Here is a 14,895-nt window from a genome sequence, read left to right as displayed (position 1 = left end):
GACCCTTTAGAAAAGAGTCCCTCATCTGGCCTGGGAGACACAGCTTAACTGGTGCAACTGTCCAGAAGGGGCACACCAGCTACAGAGGTCAGTGCTTCTGTTGCCTTTTTTCCAAACTCTTCTAAAAGCCCTGTCTTCACACCCACTACTTGCTATACCGTCTCTTCCATAGGAGTTAGGTCAAATTTATTAGGGTAGATAAATAATGATGCTTAAATACTGATCCTCGCAATGATGGATGTCAACAGAAAGATGGCAGTTTGGCTGCATGTGAAACATTAACCCTGAGGTGACTATGTCACCTCCCAGTTCATACTTTCATGAGGTTTCATTCAGTGCCATTTATAAACTCGATGAGGTTAAAAAATACTGAGGCGCAGCTGTTCAAGTTCTGTAAAGTAGCCAGCCTGGTGAGGCAGCTGGGGCTTCCCTGCACAGGGAGATCCCGGACAGCACAATACAGGGAAGTCGGTACTTGTAAGGGTTTGGCAGCGCAGCACTGACAGGTGGTTTCCTTCTTATCACCACTCGCCTTTTGTCGTTGCAGTTTTAACCAGTTCTCCTCTCTCTGTTATTGCTATTATTACTCTCTTTAGTGGCCTGGACAACAAGTGTTCTGTGTACCCTCTGACATTTGACAAAAATGAAAATATGGCTGCAAAGAAGAAATCGGTTGCAATGCACACAAACTACTTGTCTGCCTGCAGCTTCACTAACTCAGACATGCAGGTAAATGCATTCCCTACCCGCTGCTCACTGTCCAGCAACACCTAACGTGAACTGCACTCGTGTGCAGTGCAGGTAACCTTCCTTGCACCTGGGGCACCCGGGGCCATGTCCTGCCCCATGCAGCGGCTGCTGGAAAACCCTCACTGGGGGCAATGAAGGCGCTGCAAAAGGTGCTGTGAGGAAATGCTTGTCACAGCCCGTGGCCAGGCTGTCGCACCTGCACCCTGCAAAGGCCTGTCATTTCTGCAGAGGGAGCTCGCTGGTACCTGTGTGCTCTCTGCTCACTGGGTCCGTGCTGGCTGGTGCTTTTAGGAGCTCAAACTAATACAAAAAGTTAAAAACCCAGTTCGGCTAGGACTGGGTTGGGTATGTGCTATGCCAGACGATGGGGACCGTGTTGTTTGCCTGCTTTGTCCTGGACATCCAGCCAACTTTGCTTTTGCTTTCATTCTTAGTACTTTTTGTTTATACCCAGTGAGATATCCGAGCTTGAGGATGGCTAGCCAGCCCTGTTTTCCGTGCATGCAGTGGTGTGTTCCCTCAAGGGAAAGGAGTGATGCTGTCCCCATCTCGCAGCCCGGGGTGGGGGGGGTTGGAGCGCAGAGGCCCACAGAGGGAGGCAATGGCAAAGCCAGGAACTAAATGCAGATCTTCTGAGACCAGGCCAGCCTTCCTCTGTAGTGAATATCTCAAAAGATCTCTTTCTCTGGGAATATGAAAGATGATGAAAGGAGCCAGGATAATCGCCTTGTCCTCTCTGGTTTTTGAATTTAATTGAAGCTCTGCTCAGTGCAGGTCTGCAACAAAGTACGTGGCAAAAGGGAGCATTTTCATTGCTCTCTGTATCAGCAGAGCTGCTGGAAAGGGAATACCTTGTCCCCTTCTTCCCGATATTTGGAGCTCTTCTGAAGGAAATACCAGCTCTCATTGCTTCTATTTCAGGACATTAGATGCCCGAGAGTATGTTGTTTGGCGTTCTATGGTTTCTGTAATGACTCCGAGGTGCTAATTTAAATCCATTGCCATGGAAACAAGTGGTGGAGGTACCCAGCACTAAGGCTTGCTTAGCCCTGACCTCACTGTGCAGGAGCCCTGAGTAATTAGAGCGGTCTAAATTAAGTGGAATGTTTTTGATGAGATAGAAAACCAGTATTCTCTTTCCTTGTCCATACCTATATGCATCATTATTAAATCCTGTGAAAGGAAAAAATAGTTAGTTATTTTTCATAATTAAAAGAAGAAAGAAAAGTTGGGTCTTTTTTCCCATGTGAAATACAGCAAACTGCACTGATATTGGAGGTAATGTATTACTATTGTTAAATAATACCACAGTGGATTTCAGTGCTTTATATTCAGCGATTCAGAGATTTTTCTGAAGACTTTAAAAAGAAATTTTCTTGTGATTGATAGGCTTGTAAGCGATCATTTATAGCACCGCATGTTATTATTGAAACAAGTACAAGCAAGTGGGTTGGCCAAGCTCCCGTTAGGACACTGCTATGTAGAGGATCCTAGAGAATCCCAGATTTCTTATCTTCTTCCTTTTACATAGCGGCCACAGAATTAAAATTATTCAGTAACTCTGGGGGTGCACAGTGTAACAAGCACACTGTGCAGGAGCTTTCCCAGCTGCGTGGAGAACAGCTCTGCTCTCCCGGCTTGCGTCACCGAGGGATGTGGTACCTGTCCTGGAGCAGCCCTAGCGTGCGTCCCCCAGCCCAGCGCCCCGCAGCACCCGCTGCTAGGTGCTGTGGATGCTGCTGCTCTGCCTTGGCTGCTCTCTTAAACTACAGCTCGGTTTTCCCTCGGAGGAGTGAAAGGCAGGGCAGGAGCTGCTGTGCCCGTGGGCGTCTGGCAGTGCGATGGCAGGAGATCCGGGGGTGGTTCGTCATTGATGAAAGCCGCTCTCAGGCTGTGTGGGCGCTGAAATAGGGGGTCCCATCCTTGCTCCTCATCGTGTTCCCACCCTGGGCCAAGACAAGCGCTGAGCGGCAGGGCTGGGCGACCCGTGCACCTTGTTCACGGTGCCCCAAACCAGTCTTGCTAGAGAGAACCTCCCCCGCCTCCGTACGCAGGGAGCTGGGGAGCAGGGAGCTGGGGAGCCTCGCTTCCTAAATTAGGTCTATCTGCAGCTCTGCGGTGTGATAGTGCTCCCCACGTGGCAGTGCTCCATGTGTATTAATAGCAGCAGTTAATTGGGATCTCGAGTGCTTTGCACAGGGCGGGCAGCCGTACCCCCGGTGCGGCCGGGCTGAGAAGCAGGATGAGGCCCGTGGCGATGGAGGAGGAGGAGGAGGAGGAGGAGGCGAGGGCGGCCCCGGTGCGGTGCGTGTGCTCCCGGCGAGCAGGGGCTGCGTCCCCGCTGTCCCCTCCCGGTGCAAGTGCCGGCTCTTGCCGCCAGGCGCCAGGCGAGGGTCCCCGTCCGGCGCGGCCGGAGTCGCTCCTGCAGCAAGCCGGGGGCTAATCGCGAAGATTGCTAGTTCCCTTCAGGGTTTGGATTTTTGGAGGGTTTTTGGTCTGGTGCGGTTTGCAATGGCAATACCCTGAAGTTGAGTCCGTAACGTTCCTCTTTAAGCATTAGCTGGAGCTCTGGGTTGCCAACAGACCCTTCCCGTCCGCCCCGAGCTACTCCGATTCCCCTCGTATCTTTCTTACATGCTATTGCAAGAGCAAATCCTCTGAGCTGAAAGCCCTCGTTCCTCAGCCAAGTACAAATAGGCCTCAGAACAGAGGCGTTCATTGATCTAGGCTCAAAAGCTGGCCAGAAAGAGAAGTCAGGACTTTCTTCTGCTATTATCATCTGAGTATCAGCGTCTCTCTACTGCAGGATTCAGAACAGGCTGTTCTGCAGCTTTGCAGACCTCTGTTTGTGGGAGGAGTTTTTGGAGCGTCTGTCAAACATGTTCAGTGTTTAACCTTTATGCAACTCTGTGAATGGTTTCATGATTGTGTGATCATCATCTTCTTGAACGATATTTTCTTTTTAACTTCTGACTACCCACGGGGATCCCTTGAGTTTCCTCACCAACCGTGAGAAAAACCTGTGTGCAAGACTGAGAGCCCTCCTACGTTCACCCTTGCCTTCTTCCACGCCAGCGCACAGGGACCCTTTCAACCTACAGAATTTGAGATTGCGTAACAGCTTCGAGTGCCAAGGGGAAATTTTGAACAATTGAGCATCATCAGGATTTAGCCACAATAACAAGCGCTGATCACATGCACTTTCTACAAGCACTGTAGCAGATGAGGGAAGCTGTGAGCTATGTTCGGTCAGTGTATGTTCAAGCCCTTTCACACACAAATGGTTTTGCACAAGTGAGAGGTGATGGACTTATCAAACAACTGTCTAGACAGGCTTACTTCCCTTTCAGAAAATCCATGTCTTAAGCCCAATTAATTGGGTTTAACCTGGCTATTTCAAGCAGAAAAAAAATTCAGAGAGTAAACAGGTATACTTAACTCCAACAGTTCTTCTCTTTAGCCGGGTTGAATTCCAGCAGCCTAAATATGGGTAGGGTTAAATACAGGGGCAGACAGGAATAACAGTCTGGTTCTACATCCTTTTTGGAGGATATGGAAATGCCAGCAGATCCTTACTGCCATCACTTCTCCAAACCCCACCGCACAAAACTGACCATTATTGAAATACTGTGTAGGTATAGCTGTGTCAATACAGCTGTCCTTTCCACTCGAACTTCTTTCCTTAAAAATAAAAACCATAAACTGTGCTTAGATTCACATTGTTTTTATGGCTTTGATTTATTGCATAGTATTTCATTAAATTAAAGCTGTCCTTGGTGTATGTATAGGATGTCAGTTGTTTCTCTGTGAACTTGAAGATCATCTCCTGATTTTTTTATTGTGACTCTTCTTGCCACTTCCTATAGATCCTGACAGCAAGTGGAGATGGAACTTGTGCTCTGTGGGATGTTGAGAGTGGGCAGCTTCTGCAGAGTTTCCATGGTCATGGAGCTGATGTCCTGTGCCTGGACCTGGCCCCTTCTGAAACGGGAAATACATTTGTCTCTGGGGTAAGCAGGAGCCTCCTAGCATAATACAAAATTAAGGAATGTGGAAGGGAAAAGGCAGCAAAGCAGGAGGCTCGTGATCTTATTGAGAGGGTGCTGGAGTATGTGTTGGAAGCCCCAGTGCAATCCACTCATTGCAAGCACATTTTCCAAGCTGGAGCAAATTAAACCCCTGACTGTGGGGTCAAACCCACCCAGCCAGTCTGACTGCAGTTCTGCTTACTTAGCAAATTCCACCCCACAAAGCAATCCAGCCCAAGATCAAAACAACGCCTCTCCCGGGAAGGGAAAGGCTCAGAGTTAGAGCAGCGGGCTCCTACCACAGCAGAGGTGTGAGCCCCCGTGGGTAGGAGCCTGGCACAGCGGACGATTTCCCGCATTTGGCTCCTTTCTTGTGCCCAGCTCTCTGAAGCCGGACGGGGTGCGCCAGGGGGGCGCTCAGGGCATTGAAGTGGGGGTGCAAATGACGTGCGTGCCACTATGTCCCTCAGCCGCTCCCCAAGAAGCCAAGGGGTAGCTTGGACGCTGGCTAAACCCTCGTACAAGTTGGAGCAGGGAGATGAGGTGTGGCCACGTCTTCAGCTGTTGCAGAGTCCCCTGTGCCTTCCAGCGGTACCAGAGGCATTTAAAGCCCCTTCGTCAGTCGAACTCTGCCTGCTCCCTGTTCTGGCCCAGAGGAATGCACAAACCTCGCTGGGGCTGCAGGACTGGTCTGGGAGAGTACCCAGGGCATCTTCCAAATCTTGTCCTGCTGCTGAGGGATTGCTGTTCCTGGGCAGCCGAGCTGTTGGCATGCAGCCTGGCAGTGAGGTGGGCAAGGTATAAAGGTGAGTGAGGTGGGGCTCAGCTCCTTTTCGAGGTGATCCTTGTCTTTCTCACATCAGAAGTTCAGTGTGCAGGTGAGGGCTGGCAGGAGCTGAGAGATGACCTCTCTTACTGGAGGCAGGTTGCTACCAGTAACTTTGCTGAAGGTACCTGGTTTCTGAGCCCCACCAGCACTAGCCCAGGACTGGTCCTGTGCTTGCTGATGGAAATGGCCCTTGTGCCAGAGGGTGCTGACCATGGATTAGGGGATTCCACTTGTTGTGCTCGGAGTCACGGTCCCATCCCTACACAATAAACCTGGACCTCTTCTGTTATGGCTCTTTTATCAAATTTGGCTGGCCCATCAGGAGCAGAGCCCAGCACACTGGCCCGGTTTGCCTGCTGCTAGCACAGCTGCTCCAAAGCGTGACTGAAAGCTAATTCCATCCGAGTACATTACTCCTCCCCGGCTTTTCTGTCACCGAGCTTGCTTCCCAGAAAGGATAGATTCATTTTCCCTGGGAACAGCTCAGCTTATTATAGGGCAAAGAATCGCAAGCAGCTATGGTACTGCTAAGAGAATATGTCATACTTGTGTCGATGTAGCAGCTTGGGCATGTCCATGCTTACAGGGACTCGCTTAATTCATCACATATGCAGAATATCGCTTCAGTGAAGATCTGTCTTAGATTGTGTCAATGCAGGTATAGCCAGAACAGTGCGACCTGAAGGTATAGTGGAATAGAGAGACTCCCTGTATGTTGTGCCTATGTAATACAGTAACCTTGAGCTGGAATAAGCAATGCCAATACATCAGCATGCAGCGTGGGTGCTGTTACATTTAACAACTTAACTGAAAATCCCAGCCCTCCTGGGCGAGCTCAGGTCTGCGTCCCGGCTGTTGTGCTCAGTGCCCTCTGAGCACTGCTTCCTGGGGCGAGTTGGATAGCACTCAGGGAGCCCATCTCTCCACAGGTGGTTGCTGGTTTCTCCTTCAAAACCTTAGGAGTCAAAGCACCAGCTTGTCAGATTGGTCTTGCCCCCAAACTCCCAGAGAGGTCAGTAAGAACAGTGCATATGGAAGCAATTCGAAGGGCTGGGTTTGGGCTGTGGCGGGGCTTGAGAGGGAAATATGCTGAGTCCAAAATGTCCTCTGTCCTGTTTGGTTTCCCCAGTGCAGAAACCTCAATTTGGTACAAAGGAACATTACCTCTTTTAAATAATGACATCATTAGTAAAAAACCTAGGATTTCATTTTAACAAGAGAATTAAAAAAAGAAAGAGAGAAAGATGTGGATTGTGAAGACACTGTTTAATTTAATTAGCAATCATATCTGCTTAAAAATAAACAACATGTGTGGCACGGTCTGCTGGGCAGGATGCACTAGCTTGGCAGAAGCAGCAGCCGCCTGGCCTGCCCTGTGCTTCCCACGGAGCCTCAGAGAGCCTGAGGCCCCCAGATCTGAGCCTACCTACAGCCTGCCCCTCAGCAGGGTCATATTTATTAAAATCTTCCATCACTCTTAAAAGAAAAGTCCGTGTTCTTTTTCCTGTCACTGTGACAGCAGCGAGACATAGCAGCTGAGAGCATGGCCCTACGGGTATGAGATGGTTCCTGCCCCGAGGATGTTGCAGACTACATGGGCTGAACCCCTTGCCCAAAGCGTTCAGGGTTGATGAGCATCTCGCAGCAAGCACCAAGTGTTAAATGATCTTTTCAAAGCACAGCTTGGAAGGGCAGGTTAGAGCTTGAGGACGAGGAGATGAAATGCTGTTCTACTTCTTTTCTCATCCCAACCACACCATTGACCACGTGGGTGTGGAGCCATGGCAGGCGTTAACTCTGGTAAGAGGCTGGGCAAGAGACCCTCCAGACGCACTTATTTCACTTTCTGTTTCAGTGTGTGAAAAGAATTAGTTATAAAACTTTAAATGCTGGGTATTAATTTTTTATATTGGGCATGTTAAGTGGTAAGGGAATGAGTCAGTTACGGAGCTCTGTGGCATGGGGGGGCTGCAGACACAGGTATAGCAGCAGTGCAAGCAGAGCAGGGCTGCGAGTGCCGGTTAGTACGGGACTGCCCGCACAAACACCCCAGGCCTGTCTGCACCCCACTGTGCTGCACGGCAGCGCTGTGCCTGTGCTGCTCTGTGGCACTGCTGAGGCTCCAGCCTTCGTGACGCACTCTGCTCCTAACTGCACCTGCACCGGGCCTGGGGGTACCAGTGCAGCCAGTTCTGGGGCTGCTTTGCTGGTTACATCCCCTCAGAGCTGTGATGTTCAGAGCCTTTGAATGTAGCTGGGCTTGATGACGTGTATCAGGCACGTGAGGGGTGAATGTCACCATTTGCACAACTGTAGTGAATTTTTTTGTCTTATTAGGGATGTGACAAGAAAGCCATGGTTTGGGATATGCGGTCTGGTCAGTGCATCCAGTCCTTTGAAACCCATGATTCAGATATCAACAGTGTCAGGTCAGTATGTTTCTGGGAGAGGACACATTTGCGATGTTGAGCAATGCACTGGTTCTATTCTTGAAGTCTGACCTCATCCAAGTAATGTAATGTGTTCTGGTCTTTTTTTACTCATGCACAGATATTACCCAAGTGGAGATGCTTTTGCCTCTGGTTCAGACGATGCCACGGTATGTTAATTCAGCAGCCTAATTTAGGGAAGGTCTGTTACTTCCCAAGTCAGATTTTCCTAAAAGACTAGGTCACATCCACAGAGGACTTGAAGTGACTAAACTGGGCCTGTGACACCAAAGTTGCAGAAATAATAATGCTATAATATAATATATATTAAATAGTACATCTAATGCTATAGGGAAAAATCTAGTAACACTTCATAGGTCACCTCTGCAAACTTTTCTACCTGAGGTACTGTCCAAATATTCATTTCAGATTTTCTGTGTTTTGAAGATTCGTGGTCAAAATTAGTTGTCTTACTGGAAGAGTTTTGGCTTCATGTAGTTGTTGGTCGCAACATGGGAGGAACCAGATGAAATGCTGCAGCTTGTGTCAGAAGGAGCAGCACAGTGCAAGGGCATGAAGGGAGCCTGCGCGTGAGTGTGCACGTCCCGGCAAGCAGAGGGGCCGTGGGCTCAGCGCGGAGCTGGGCAGACCCGGTCAGCTGGCCTCCACAGCCCTGTGCATCTTGAGAGTGCAGCCCCAGGGTGGCCTTGGCCACATACATCTCCTCCCTGTCAGCCTGACTCACTGCCAACACTTCTCACTGCAATGAGTCACCACCGCATCCAGGTCATCCTAGATGATACAATAGTTCTTACTGGATCTTATCTATGAGCAAGCTGCTAGGAGGGGCACAGTATGTATTGACAGGTAATTTTGGTCACACATTGTATGTAAAATGCCACTTACCTCCTGGTGCCTTCGGGCCCCTGAGCGATGCACATGGCTGGCGGCTCTCCCTGCAGCTGCTGGGTCCCCATGGGGTACCAGGCTCTGCCTGTACCGCAGCCCTGCAGGGACTGAGCTGGCAGTTAGGTGTAACTTGAGAGCAGACATTTGGGAGGCACCTGGCACCTTTTTTCTCTTGTCTATTCTTTCTAAAGTACTCTGCCCTCAGAGCATGTTTTGAGTCCGCTCCAATACTAGCTAAACTCAATAGAAACATTCCCTTTGTCTTCACTGGATGTGGAGACCTTCCAAGACTCTTCTGGAGAAAGTGTACACTGCTTTTAGGTCTTAAAAGCTGCGATTATAAATTAATACCTCTAGCTCTGTGGTGAGCCCAGTGGCTCTCTGCATGTTCGGATGCGGTACTCTGAGCACTTGAGATGCTGAGGGAGTGAGATGGGAGAAATTGTCCATCATTAAATTCCAATGAGAGCACTCTCTTTTTATGCCCAGTACCACGGGCTCTGGGCTCCTGTGCTTATTAATTTATTTGATGGGGTTTTTCTCTCTTAACTATTCCTGACACCTCCAACTTGAGCAGGAGAATGGGAAATTCCATCTCCGTACTTTTGACAGAGGTTTTGGCAGTTTCCATCTACTTCATTCTTTAAATGAAGAGGTTGGTGTTTTCAGCTTCACAGACTGATACACTGACTGATATCCTTGACCTGATTTATATACTTAGGGATTTCGAGGAACAGATAGATAATCCTGACTGTCTGGAGAGAAACCATAAAAGCGTGCTCACATGGCAGTGCTGTCACCTGCGGTGACCCCAGCTCCCTGTCAGGACAGTTTGATGGAATTATTCACCAGCGTGGAGCACTGGGAAACCTGGACTTCACATACCTGGCAGCTCCCCACCGCCCTGCGAATGAAACAGCCTCTTCTTTATGTGCAGGCTTGAATACCAGCCATTTTTCATTAGTAAAGTCTTAATATTAGCAAACCCATATGGCCAGCGTTTGCTTAAACTTAACTTATTGAGGAAGGTTTTCAGTTCAAATATAGTTTTAAAAGTGCATTTTGATTTCAGGGCTAACAGACTGCCTTTCTGCATGGCAATGAAGTCTGGTCTGTCTATACATTATTTCCATGTCAAACAAGCCTAAGTACGCTGGCAAGTGATAAAAACAGGAAGTGCAGGTTGTAGAGGTGATTGGGGATTTTCCATGAGAAATGAAAACCAAAGATCTGTATAAAAATGTGTTATTTCACTTGAATTATTTTCACGTAGGTTTTTCAGACAGAGAGGCCTCGTGGAAGGGCAGGGGCTGTTTGCTATCCTGTCTTACTCAGAGCAAGGACTACCATCTAAGTTCCCGGTGCTGAGGGACTGTCTGAGCGCCGTGCCATGTGGTCCGTGTTCTCAAAGATGACTAGAGATTTAATCTTCTGTGTCTCCCAGGCTCCAGCTGTGGCTAAACTGTCATCTTTAGAGACTGTCTCTCCATGCACCTCCCCAGCAGCAGGATGCCCTCATATGCAGGAAACCACAGTGGGGAAGCAAGAGGGTAGGGGGACTTTCAGTGGGTAGCCATGGTCCAAAGCCCACCACTCATCTCTTTATAGCAGGACAGGCAGGAGGCTTAGAGAAGTGGTTTGGAAAAGCAAGTTCTTCACTCAGTTTATACAACACAGCCTTGTGTTGCTTAGATCCCTGTTAGGCTCCAGGGGAATGCCAGTTACAGCGGGCAGCAATAGCAGAAGGAAAGAAGCCAAACAGCCACTTCCCGTGATGCCTGTTAGGCTGTGGTCCTTCCCACTCCCATTTTTTCAATGAAATGTAGTAGCTGTTGACTCCAGCCTTTACTGAGGCACACGTGTTGGTTTTGTTTTAATCCTAGTGTCGTTTATATGACCTTCGTGCAGACAGAGAAGTAGCAATTTATTCCAAAGAGAGCATCATTTTTGGAGCATCCAGTGTGGACTTCTCCCTCAGTGGTGAGACCTGAACTTTGGAGGTTATCTTAGTGTTGGGATTTGAGGGGAACTGTAAAATTTTGCCAGTTTAATTTGATGAAGCATTTGTTATTAAAAGTTATTAAAAGTAATAGTAAGTACCAAAAGAAAAATTTAATGCAAGGAAGCCTTTTTTTGCCTCCGTAAAAATAATTACTCTTTAAATAACCTAGCTGGCTATTGCTTCGTTGTAGCAATCAAAAGTATTTTCCTGGCCCTACTGAAGGCAGGAAATATTTTGCCTTTAACTACAGCTGGGCTAGAATTTCACAATAATGATTAAAAACATTTCAAAGGAAACATGAAATGTAACTGACTATTAAGCGCACTTACATAAACAGTTTTTAAAAGGCTAATAAATGATTAATAGACAGTAGAAGTATGTTAGAGGAGCATGAAGACAGAGAGATGATTACCATTTTTCACTATAGATCCGGAGACATGAGCTCAAGTCTTCTCTCTCCTGCCCCAGAACAAATGCAGAGCTCCTCCAGTCACCCTGTGTGGGGATGAGTGGGTGGCGAGCTGCTCCGCCTGGGACAGAGGCAAATGTCTCTGTCATGGTCACAAGCACCACAGCTTGTCCCGTTGGGGACCGTGAATCACTTACCAAATTGTCTACTAATCATTCAACCATTTGTATTCAACTTCTTGCGTAAAGACTGAGCAAAATATTACTACCCTGCATTAGCTGTTGAAGTGCTCTTCAGTCTGTCATGATTTGGAGGCATCCCCTGTCTCTAACGACTGAACAGATTCTATATAATTTAACTCAATTTTAACTATATTTTAAGCTAGCAAATTTTAATTGATTCAGCATTTAGTATGGACAGCTCAGCAGTGGAGCAGGGGTGTCTAACGGGAGCATAGCTAGCCTGCGGGAGGCAGCGGTCAGGGCTCGCTGTGTGCGGAGGGTGGCACGGGAAAGCTGGCTTGTGGCTCACGGGGTGATGAATGTCCTGCAGAAGGCCCTTGCTGCACTCAAGACATGTTACCTGCTTATGACCTCACTGCGTAAAACCTCATTCTCTTTGTAGGTCGCCTACTGTTTGCAGGCTATAATGATTACACCATAAATGTCTGGGATGTGCTGAAAGGGTCCCGTGTATCCATTCTGTTCGGACATGAAAATCGTGTCAGCACCTTGCGGGTCTCTCCCGATGGGACGGCGTTCTGCTCGGGCTCCTGGGACCACACTCTCCGAGTAAGTGTTGGGAGCACGTACGTCGGGTGCTTGTTTGTTTGTTTAATTGTTTAGAAAAGGGGGCAAGGGGGAAGGGTTGTTACAGGAAAATTGACTCTAGAGGGACTAACGAGGATATAAAAACACAGTGTAAAACATGAACAGGAAATTCAAATTAAAGAAATCCCCACAAAGTGCTAGCTAGCAGAACTGTTAAATTTTGAACATGGCTTAAATAATATCGTTGCTTCTGATACTCCGTACCACTAAGCTGACTGCCTTGCCAAATTTTAATTAAATGTTTGATAGAATAGTTAATGTCATAAACCATTGTTCAACTCTCTCTCTCTGCAGATCTGGGCTTAACCTGAGATGCTGTATGCAGAATCAAATGAAGACTGAAACCCTGGACTACAAAAACTGCATAAAAAAGCCACCCCTCAAAATCAAATATTCACTACACTACAAAAGAGTGACACTGAACCCACAGATTAACACAGCTAGGTAGAAAATGTAATCTGCTTGAATACATAGCAAACATCAACTTGTAGTAAAATGAAATGTTTTTAATTCTGTTTTGAAATTATCTTCTTTTATTAGAACTAGTTTAGATAATTATAAAGGGACTTTTCTCTGAAGTCACCTATATCATAGAATTGAGTATTTCAGAGCACATTATGTATTTATTTGCATGAATTTAGTTCCTTTTTAAAGTTCAAAAAAAGCAAAAAAAGAAAAAAAGATTCTTGATTTTATCAGGATGTAGCATAAAACTTTGGAAACATTCCGGAGTAGTGCATTGAATTTTGGTGTTGAAAAGTGGAAAGAAAAACAATTCCGATACTTTATGATGGCGTTATGTATGACTGAACCTTGGCAGTAAGTAGAGGAGCAAAGGACCTACTGTGAAGGCACTGGCTGTTGTCATAAGAATGTATTTTTTGTACAGAAAAGAAATCCTTTCAATCCCTGTTTTTTCCTACTGTCTTTTTAGATAGAAATAAGTATTTCATCTCTGTTACATGAATATAAAGAATCTAAATATATACAAACTGATAAACTGCAAAGAGGAGGGATATAAACATGATTTACATAATCATGAGGTAATACTTAACCAGTAGTTTCTTAGAAATTTTTAATTGTATCACTTGGTGAGTGAATTTTCTTTTACTTAAAGGAATACTACATGCTAAGCACTAAGGGATACTACACGCTAAGCACTAAGCACTGTTACACTGATGGTCAAATCTTTTCCAAGTCAGTCATAGTCATTCTATGATCATGATTCTTATTTGCATTTTGAGCAGTTCATACCACTTTGGCAGGGCAATGTAGCTTAAGGCAGCGTATGCCCATTTTAAGGTCCTCCTGCAATGTCAGAGCAGCGTAAGTTCATGCAAATGCAGGCCAAACCTTACAAGACAAATCATACAGTCCTTACTCTTAACAGTAATCTCCCACTGGCGTGGACATAGTTTTGTCACAGTTGGACTTGAGAATGAACAACAGTGAGTTGTTGAAAACCTGCTGTGAGCCACAGTCCTGCCAGCATTTGACACCGTGCTCACGAGCCCATCTGATCCAGGAGCCACTGGGTTTCGGGGAAGCAGTACAGCCGGCCACATTGCTGGCAGCACCCAGCCCTTGGTGTGAGCAGGGTAATGCAATACAGACTGGCAGGACTACCCCCATGCAGAGCTGATGCTCTAGAATTAAGATTTAATCGGATAAAGCTGAGATACATGATTAATGATAGAACTATTGGGAAATTATATTTGCATTTATACACTGAAAACTATTGAGACTAGTGTGTGTCACCTCTGCTCATACTGTCAGGTACTGAGTCTCACCTGAGCGGAGGCACATAGGGAGCAAAGTGCTGGAGTAGTGCTGGAGTAATGCTGGGAGCTTGCACGGTCTGGCCTTTGAAATGCAAGTGGGGAGATACATCTCTGAAAAGATCAAAGACATGATTTATGTTTAGATTGAAACAAGAGAAAACAAGCTCACTGGAGTGAGCTTGATCACAAGCTCACTGATCACTGGAGTTGGCTGTTCACGTAAGTTTGATGGTAATACGCTCATTCTATTTGAAGGTGGGATTTTTTTACAGTTCTATAAAAATTGTGTTAGAAACAAAGTCTCCTCATTCATGAAAACACTAGGTTCCATGAATCCATAACCGGTTAACCTAGGACACTGACATTTTTATCAGCCTTCAGTCCCTAATGAAAGAGCTCAGCTGTTTTCACTTGGAAAAGTCAACTCTGACGCTTTGCAATATTTGTGGCAAACTATCCCTGTAACAAACTGAATGCACTATGGAAATGTCATGTAGAGCTCACTGTGCAATACTGAGTCAATACACTGTACACATTTGATCAAAAGATTAATATTAATGTTTAGATAGTATTTATTGGTAAGAAGTTTGTTTCAAACATATTACATTGTGTTGATACTTATGAATGGCCTAAATACAATAAACTGTATTTTACATATTGAGAACATGTATATAGTCATTTTTCCCATCGGTTAGGTACTTGTAATGGCAGCTATTTTTTCTGGGTTTTTGGTGTTTACTTTTTGCACCATCCAGTTTCTTAGATCATTTGTCCTGCAAAAATCTAGGGCAAAATCCAGATCTACTAGAAATTTGCTTCTGGAATATCTGCTGGAAATACCCATGGTGGGCCACAGCAACTGAGAGCGAGCAGTCCTTGAAAGTACCTGAAACTCCATCTGAGCTCCTTCTGCATTCAGGAGGCCAGA

At 46.5% G+C, this 14,895-nt stretch overlaps 1 protein-coding gene across 1 annotated transcript in view; it reads left to right on the top strand.

Moving 5' to 3' along the window:
- Window positions 1–14,631, top strand: part of GNB5 (G protein subunit beta 5) — a 30,722-nt gene extending 16,091 nt beyond the window's left edge. The window contains exons 7-13 of the mRNA XM_052808009.1: window positions 597–729; window positions 4,617–4,760; window positions 7,945–8,036; window positions 8,158–8,206; window positions 10,829–10,925; window positions 11,981–12,147; window positions 12,481–14,631. Of these exons, the coding sequence (XP_052663969.1) occupies window positions 597–729; window positions 4,617–4,760; window positions 7,945–8,036; window positions 8,158–8,206; window positions 10,829–10,925; window positions 11,981–12,147; window positions 12,481–12,492 (694 nt within the window). The 3' untranslated portion in view covers window positions 12,493–14,631. The remainder of the gene's footprint in view (window positions 1–596; window positions 730–4,616; window positions 4,761–7,944; window positions 8,037–8,157; window positions 8,207–10,828; window positions 10,926–11,980; window positions 12,148–12,480) is intronic.
- The last annotated feature ends 264 nt before the right edge of the window (window positions 14,632–14,895 follow it).

The sequence above is a fragment of the Harpia harpyja genome, chromosome 14, assembly GCF_026419915.1.
Source record: "Harpia harpyja isolate bHarHar1 chromosome 14, bHarHar1 primary haplotype, whole genome shotgun sequence".
Lineage (NCBI taxonomy): Eukaryota > Metazoa > Chordata > Aves > Accipitriformes > Accipitridae > Harpia > Harpia harpyja.
This window is presented reverse-complemented; position numbering and strand designations above follow the sequence as displayed.